The sequence below is a fragment of the Mandrillus leucophaeus genome, unplaced genomic scaffold, assembly GCF_000951045.1.
Source record: "Mandrillus leucophaeus isolate KB7577 unplaced genomic scaffold, Mleu.le_1.0 Scaffold7, whole genome shotgun sequence".
NCBI lineage: Eukaryota > Metazoa > Chordata > Mammalia > Primates > Cercopithecidae > Mandrillus > Mandrillus leucophaeus.
The window spans coordinates 5,618,688-5,627,356 of NW_012107585.1; the positions used below are offsets into that span (position 1 = coordinate 5,618,688).

Here is an 8,669-nt window from a genome sequence, read left to right on the forward strand (position 1 = left end):
AACAATAATAATCCCAGCTACTCTGGAGGCTGAGGCAGGAGAATCGGTTGAACCTGGCAGGGGGAGGTTGCAGTGAGCCGAGATCGTGCCATTGCACTCCAGCTTGGAGTTTTTTCAAAAGAAAAACTCCGTCTCAAAAGAAAAGAAAAAAGAAAACACACACAAAAAACTTATGTACACCATAAATATATACACCTACTAAGTGCCCACAAAAATTGAAAACAAACAATCCATGATTAAAAGCTTTTATATTAACAGAGGACCTCTGACCAGAAAGAGCCGACAGGGGGCGATCCTGGATGATCTGGGGCCGTCAATTGCGAGACGCGGAAGAGTATGGGACTTGTAGTTTTTCTCTAATAATTTAATCTTTCTGGACTACATGTCCCAAAATGCAAATGTAATCAGACAGCCCCACTGTGGGATATGAAGTGTCCGCAGAGCTGTGAGAGGTAAGTGTGTTCTGTGTGTGCTGCGGGTTTCTAGAAGTTGTGGATTTCTTGTGAGGGATTCTATTTCTCTTCTTTGCCCTTGGTGGGACCTGGAAGAGAGCAGTTGTTCCGCTGATGCACGTTTTCAGCTGGGGTTTCCCTGGCCCTTTGGTCTCGGGAAACCGGAATGTGTGTTTGTTTAGCTGTTCACGTGTTGCTGTGGAATGTCAAGGAGAAAGCGGGGTCCTGATCTCAGATCTGGAAAGCCAAGCATAAAATAATGTTTACATACGGGTTGCATGTCACTAGAGGATTTATGCATTATATCAAATAATATGTCAAAGGGTTTTTTTTGAGACGGAGTCTCGCTTCTTCGCCCAGGCTGGAGTGCAATGGCGTGACCTTGGCTCACTGCAACCTGCCACTCCCGGGTTCAAGCAATTCTGTCTCAGCCTTCCCAGTAGCTGGGATTACGGGCACGTGCCACCACTCCCGGCTAAATTTTTTTGTAGGTTTAGTAGAGACGGGGTTTCACCATGTTGGCCAGGCATGTCTGGAACTCCTGATCTCAAGTGATCTGCCTACCTCAGCCTCCCAAAGTGCTGGGATTTCAGACGTGAGCCACAGCACCCGGCCCTATATAGTTACAGCTAGAAAAGCTGACAGGCAGGGGTCTTGTCTCTCTGATGTATCCAAGTAGCAGAGCTTGCAGTGGAAGGTAAACTAAAATAAGGGGGAAATGAAAAAATAAAAGGAGTGTGTATGTGTGCTTAATTACATGAACAAAATCAAACAAAACCTGACTTATTAGGGCCAGGCTTGGAGGCTCACACCTGTAATCCCAGCACGTTGGGAGGCAGAGGCGGGCAGATCACTAGAGCTCAGGAGTTCGAGAGCAGCCTGGCCAACATGGTGAAACCCCGTCTCTACTAAAAATACAATAATTAGCTGGGCATGGTGGCGCTCACCTATAGTCCCGGCTATTCTGGAGTCTGAGGCAGGAGAATCACTTGAACCCGGGAGGCAGAGGTTACAGTGAGCCAAGATCATGCCACTGCACTCCAGCCTGGGTGACAGAGTGAGATGCTGGCTCAAAAAAGAATGAATGGGGCCGGGTGCGGTGGCTCACGGCTGTAATCCCAACACTTTGGGAGGCCGAGGCAGGCAGATCACCTGAGGTCAGGAGTTTGAGACCAGCCTGGCCAACATGGTGAAACTCCGTCTCTAGTAAAATACAAAAAAATTAGCTGGGTGTGGTGGCACACGCCTGTAATCCCGCTATTTGGGAGGCTGAGGCAGGAGAATCACTTGAACCTAGGAGGCGGAGGTTGCAGTGAGATGAGATTGCGCCACTGTACTCTAGCCTGGGCAACGGAGGGAGGCTCTGTCTCAAAAAACAAAACAAACAAAGAAACAAAAAATGAGAAAAAAACACCCCACTTTCTCACATGAGGTTTCTTTTTCTCTAGAATGAAGATGAGCTTTGGGTTGACTTTCAAGTCAGCAAAAGGCCGTTGGATCGCAAACCCCAGCTGGCAGTGCTCGAAAGCTTCCATTGGGTTATTTGTGCCAGCAAGTCCTCCTTTGGACCCTGAGAAGGTCAAAGAGTTACAGCGCTTCATCACACTTTCCAAGAGACTCCTCGTAATGACTGGGGCAGGAATCTCCACCGAGTCGGGGATACCAGACTACAGGTCAGAAAAGGTGGGGCTTTATGCCCGCACTGACCGCAGGCCCATCCAGCATGGCGATTTTGTCCGGAGTGCCCCAATCCGCCAGCGGTACTGGGCGAGAAACTTTGTGGGCTGGCCTCAATTCTCCTCCCACCAGCCGAACCCTGCACACTGGGCTTTGAGTACCTGGGAGAAACTCGGAAAGCTGTACTGGTTGGTGACCCAAAATGTGGATGCCTTGCACACCAAGGCAGGGAGTCGGCGCCTGACAGAGCTCCACGGATGCATGCACAGGTGCAGGAGGTGTACGTGGTTTGAACGCAAACCCGTGTGTTGTTTTGGGAGAGTAGGAACCTTGACTGTCTTGATCACCGCAGTCTTAGACCTTGAGAAAAGGATTTCAGAACAAGTTGTTTACTTTGGAGTTGATTCCAGTAAATTCATTGACGGAGTGAGGACGTAAAACAGAAAAGAGAGGAAAGCCAGGAAAGGGTGTGTTAATGAGTGGGTTACTGCTTTGGGCACTGGGGTTCAGTCTTGTGAGGAACCCTCCAACTGTCTAGGACATGTCGGAGGATTGCTCAATGAAACTTGACGGCTGGGGCTGGGCGCAGTGGCTCATGCCTGTAATCCCAGCACTTTGGGAGAATGAGGCGGGCAGATCATGTGAGCTCAGCAGTTCGAGACCAGCCTGGCCAACATGGTGAAACCCCATTTCTACTAAAAATACAAAAATTAGGCGGTCGTGGTGGCACATGCCTGTAATCCCAGCTACTTGGGAGGCTGAGGCAGGAAAATCTCTTGGGAGGCAGAGGTTGCTGCAGTAAGCCAAGATTGCACCACTGCAATCCAGCCTGGGCAACAGAGCAATACTCCATCTCAAAAAAAAGAAAACAAAAGTTGAGGATGGTGCACAATGGCTTATGCCTATAATCCTAGCACTTTGGAAGGCTGAGACAGGAAGACTGCTTGAGGTCAACAGTTCAGGACCAACCTGGCCAACACAGTGAGACTCTGTCTCTATATAAATAAAGTAAATTATATACACACACACACACACACACACACACACACACACATATATATACATATGTTTTTTTTTTAAAGAAAGTTGAGGCCTGTTGTGGTGGCTCACGCCTGTAATCCCAGCACTTTGGGAGGTCAGGAGTTCAAGATCAACCTGGTCAACATGGTGAAACCCCGTCTCTACTAAAAATACAGAAATTTGTTGGACGTGGTAGCACGCACCTGTAATTCCAGCTACTCAGGAGGCTGAGGCAGGAGAACTACTTGAACCTGAGAGGTGGAGGTTCCAGTGAGCTGAGATCATGCCACTACATGCCAGCCTAGGCGACAGAGCAAAACTCCGTCTCAAAAAAAAAAAAAGTTAAGCAAGCTAGGGTGATTTTTTTTTCTTTTTTCTTTTCTTTTGTGTTTGTGTGTGCACGTGTATGTGTGTGTGACAGGCTCTCACTCTGTCACACAGACTGGAGTGCAGTGGTGTGATTATAGCTCACTATAGCCTCAATCTCCTGGGCTCAAGTGATCCTTTCACCCCAGCCTCCTAAGTAGCTGGGACTACAGACAAACGCCACCATGCCCAGCTAATTTTTAAGTTAATTTTTATTTTTTTGTAGAGATGAAGCCTTACTATGTTGCCCAGGCTGGTCTCAAACTCCTGGGCTCACATGATCCTCCTGCCTTGGCATCTCAAAGTGCTGGGATTACAAGTGTTAGCCACTGTGCTTGGCCCTGAAGCTAGGGTATTTATTCACCATCTTTCATCCCTCATGGGTCCAGGATCACTCTAGGGAAATTAATTCCCTAACGTTTTGACTCTGCTCCTCCCAAGGAGGCTTCCATGGGCAGAGAACATCTGAAGCAAGAGAGACACAGGAAACTGCTTGTAAGAAAACTGTGTGCACCAGGGTGCTGTGGTTCATATCTGTCATCCCAGCAACTCAAGAGGCTGAGGCAGGAGGATTGCTTGAGATTAGGAGATCAAGACCAGCCTGGGTAACACAGCCAGACTCCGTCTCTACAAAAAAAAATTTTAAGAAAGGAAATTGGCCAGGTGCGGTGGCTCACGCCTGCAATCTCAGCACTTTGTGAGGCTGAGTCGGACAGATCACTTGAGGTTGGGAGTTCGAGACCAGCCTGACCTACATGGAGAAACCCCGTCTCTACTAAAAATACGAAATTAGCCGGGCGTGGTGGTGCATGCCTGTAATCCCAGCTACTCGGGAGGCTGAGGCAGGAGAATTGCTTGAACCCAGTAGGTGGAGGTTGTGGTGAGCCAAGATTGTGCCATTGCACTCCAGCCTGCAGCCTGGGCAACAAGAGCGAAACTCCATCAAAAAAAAAAAAAAAAAAGAGAGAGAGAAAGGAAACTGGGATGGGTGCGGTGGCTCATGCCTGTAATCTCAGCACTTTGGGAGGCAGAAAGGCAGGCAAATCACTTGAGGTCAGGAGTTTGAGACCATCCTGGCTGACACGGTGAAACCCCATCTCTACTAAAAATACAAATAATTTGCTTACCTCTATCTTAGCCTGTTTTTTGTTGTTGTTGGTTTTTTGTTTTGTTTTGTTTTGTTTTTGAGATGCAGTCTCACTCTGTCACCCAGGCTGGAGTGTGTAGCAGCCCGATCTTGGCTCACTGTAACCTCTGCCTCCTGGGTTCAAGTAATTCTCCTGTCTCAGCCTCCCGAGTAGCTGGGATTACAGGTGCGCGCCACTACACCCGGCTAATTTTTTTGTATTTTTGTAAAGACGGGGTTTCACCATGTTGGCCAGGTGGGTCTCAAACTCCTGATCTCAAGTGATCCACCCACCTTGACCTCCCAAAGTGCTGGGATTATGGGTGTGAGCCACCGCACCCAGCCTGGCCTTTTTTTCTTATTTAGACAGGGTCTGGCTCATACACCCAGGCTATAGTGCAATGGTGCCATTATAGCTCCCTGTAACCTAGAACTCCTAGGTAATTAGAACTCCAGCTAATTAAAAAAAATATTTTTTGGCCAGGCATGGTGGTTCACATCTGTAGTCTCAGCACTTTGGGAGGCTGAGGTGGGTAGATCACAAAAATTAGCTGGGCCTGGTGGCAGGCGCCTGTAATCCCACCTGCTCGGGAGGCTGAGGCAGGAGAATCGCTTTAGCCCAGAAGGCGGAGGTTGCAGTGAGCCGAGATCGCGCCATTGCACTCCAGCCTGAGCGACAGAGCAAGACCCCGTCCCAAAAAACAAAAAGACAAGCAAAAAAAATTTTTTTTTTGTAGAGACAGGGTCTTGCTGTCTACCCAGACTGGTCTGGAACTCCTTGGCTCAAGTGATTCTCTCTCTTTACTCTCCCAAAGTGCTGGGATTATAAGGTGTGAGCCACCATATCTGGCCACAGGGGGCCTTTTAAGAGAAGAAAATCAACATAATCTGATGGCTGACTAGAACTAAAAGGAGAAAAATGAGGCTGGATGTGGTGGCTCACACCTGTAGTCCCAGCACTTTGGAAGGCTAAGGCAGGAGGATTGCTTGAGCCTAGGAGTTCGAGGCTGCAGTGAGCTATAATCATGCCATTGCACTCCAGGTAAGAGCTACCACGCCTGGCCAAGACCCTGTCACTTAAAAAAATAAAAAAATAGGCCGAGCGTCGTGGCTCATGCCTGTAATCCCAGCACTTTGGGAGGCCGAGGCGGGTGGATCACCTGAGGTCAGAAGTTTGAGACCAGCCTCAACATGGAGAAACCCTATCTCTACTAAAAATACAAAATTAGCCGGACGTGGTGGCACATGCTTGTAATCCCAGCAACTTGGGAGGCTGAGGCAGGAGAATTGCCTGAACCTGGGAGGCGGAGGTTGTGGTGAGCCGAGATCGTGCCATTGCACTCTGGCCTAGGCAACAAGAACGAAACTCTGTTTCAAAAAAATAAATAAATAAATAAATACAATAAATAATAAAAATAAAAAAATAAAAACAGACATAAAATGCTCCCCCACACTGGCTCAAGCTCTGGTGATTACAGAGGTGAAAAGGAGGGCCGGGTGTGGTGGTTCACACCTGTAATCCCAGCACTTTGGGAGGCCGAGGTGGGTGGATCACCTGAGGTCGGAAGTTTGAGACCAGCCTGACCAACATGGAGAAACCCCGTCTCTACTAAAAATACTAAAAAAATTAGTTGGGTGTTGTGGCGCATGCCTGTAATCCCAGCTACTCAGGAGGCTGAGGCAGGAGAATCACTTGAGCCCACGAGGAGGAGGTTGCAGCGAGCCAAGATTGTGCCACTGCACTCCAGCCTGGAAAAAAAAAAAAAAAAAAAAAAAAAAAAAAAAAAAAAAAAGAGGTGAGAAGGGAACGAACCAGGAGACACTGTGTCCTGGAAACCAAGAAGGAGAAGCATTTTAGAGGGGATGGTGATAGACAGTGGCAAATGCGGCAGATGAGCAAGGGAAAGGATAGAGGGAAAAACGCAGGTTTGGGCACTAAGGAAACCAGCAGGCAAAGCATTTGCAGTCATGTTAAGCATAAAAGTGAGCTATAGCAGAAGGTTAGGAAGGAGTGTACAGGAAGGAAACAGACGGGCTGGGCGCAGTGTTTCACACCTGTAATCTCAGCACTTTGGGAGGCCAAAGTGGGAGGATCCCTTGAGGCCAGGAGGTTGAGGCTGCAGTGAGCTGAGATCATGCCACTGCATTCCAGCCTGGGCAACAGCCAGACCCTGTCTCCAAAAAAAAATATATAAAATAGAAAGTATGGCTAAAATGGGGTGGGGATTGTGTGTTAGGGAAAGAAGGCAGCAATGGAAGGGCTGAAAATGGTTGGGGACGAAACATCTCTGACAGCTTTGTCCCTCCCAAGGACATACTGTTCAGTCAGCGTCTTCCTTGGTTCCAGGGTCCTGTGCTTGGATTGTGGGGAACAGACTCCCCGGGGGGTGCTGCAAGAGCGCTTCCAAGTCCTGAACCCCACCTGGAGTGCTGAGGCCTATGGTCTGGCTCCTGATGGTGACGTCTTTCTCTCAGAGGAGCAAGTCCGGAGCTTTCAGGTCCCATCCTGCGTTCAATGTGGAGGCCATCTGAAACCAGATGTCGTTTTCTTCGGGGACACAGTGAACCCTGACAAGGTTGATTTTGTGCACAAGCGTGTAAAAGAAGCCGACTCCCTCTTGGTGGTGGGATCATCCTTGCAGGTATCTGACTTGGCCAGAGTGGTAACCGCCCCCTGTGCGGGACTGGGAGTCCTGGAGAGACCCCCTGTTTGGTTTAACTTTTTCTAGAGCTAGAGAACCTAGACATTCTTATGTGTGTCTTTTACCCATGCAGGTATACTCCAGTTACAGGTTTATCCTCACTGCCCGGGAGAAGAAGCTGCCGATTGCAATACTGAACATTGGGCCCACACGGTCAGATGACTTGGCGTGTCTGAAACTGAATTCTCGTTGTGGAGAGTTGCTGCCTTTGATAGACCCACGCTGACCACAGCCTGATGTTCCAGAACCTGGAACAGGGACTCTCACTTGAGTCTTGCTGCTAAAGGTAATTGCCTTCTCAGATAACAGATTCCAGTTCCCATTCGACAGAGTAGGGTGCACTGACAAAGTATAGAAGGTTCTAGGTATCTTAACGTGTGGATATTCTTAATTAAAACTCATTTTTTTAAAATAAATTTGTTCAGCTTTATATGAAATGCTTCATGAATTTGTACGTCATCCTTGCATGGGGGTCATGCTAACCTTCTCTGTGTCATTCTAATTTTAGTATATGTGCTGCTGAAGAGAGCACTAACACTAATTTTTTTTTTTTTTTTTTTTTTTTTTTTTTTTTTTTTTTTTTTTTGAGACAGGGTCTGACTCTATCACCCAGGCTGAAGTGCAATGGCCTGACCTCAGCTCACTGCAACTTCTGCCTCCCAGGTTCAAGCCATCCTCCCACCTCTGCCTCCCAAGTAGCTAGGACTACAGGCATGCACCACCATGCCCAACTAATTTTTTGTACTTTTTGTACAGACAGGGTCTCACTTTGTCACCCAAGCTGGTCTCGAAGTCCTGAGCTCAAGCCATCCACCCGCCTCAGCCACCCAAAGTGCTGAGATTATAGGCATGAGCTACCACACCCGGCCAAAACTTTTTTTTTTTTGAGACAGAGTCTCACTCTGTTGCCCAGGCTGGAGTGCAGTGTTGCGATCTCAGCTTATTGCAACCTCCGCCTCCCGGGTTCAAGTGATTCTCCTGCCTCAGCCTCCCAAGTAACTGAGATTACAGGCATGTACCACACCACACCTGGCTAATTTTTTATAGTTTTGGTAGAGATGTGGTTTTACCATATTGGCCAAGCTGGTCTCAAACTCCTGACCTCAAGTGATCTGCCTGCCTTGGCCTCCCAAAGTGCTGGGATTACAGGCATGAACCACCATGCCCAGGCGTTTTTTTTGTTTGTTTGTTTGTTTTTTGAGATGGAGTCTCATTCTGTAGCCCAGACTAGAGTGCAGTGGCATGATCTTGGCTCACTGCAACCTCTGCCTCCCGGGTTCAAGCAACTCTCCTGTCTCAGCCTCCCGAGTAGCTGGGACTACAGGC

The 8,669-nt window shown here is 48.3% G+C and overlaps 1 protein-coding gene across 1 annotated transcript; it reads left to right on the forward strand.

Moving 5' to 3' along the window:
- Positions 1 to 400: 400 nt before the first annotated feature.
- Positions 401 to 7,767, forward strand: SIRT4 (sirtuin 4). The gene is made up of 4 exons (XM_011964421.1): positions 401 to 452; positions 1,901 to 2,398; positions 6,989 to 7,283; positions 7,417 to 7,767. The coding sequence occupies exons 1-4, from the start codon at positions 427 to 429 to the stop codon at positions 7,567 to 7,569; spliced, it is 972 nt and encodes a 323-aa protein (XP_011819811.1). The 5' UTR covers positions 401 to 426; the 3' UTR covers positions 7,570 to 7,767.
- Positions 7,768 to 8,669: the final 902 nt, after the last annotated feature.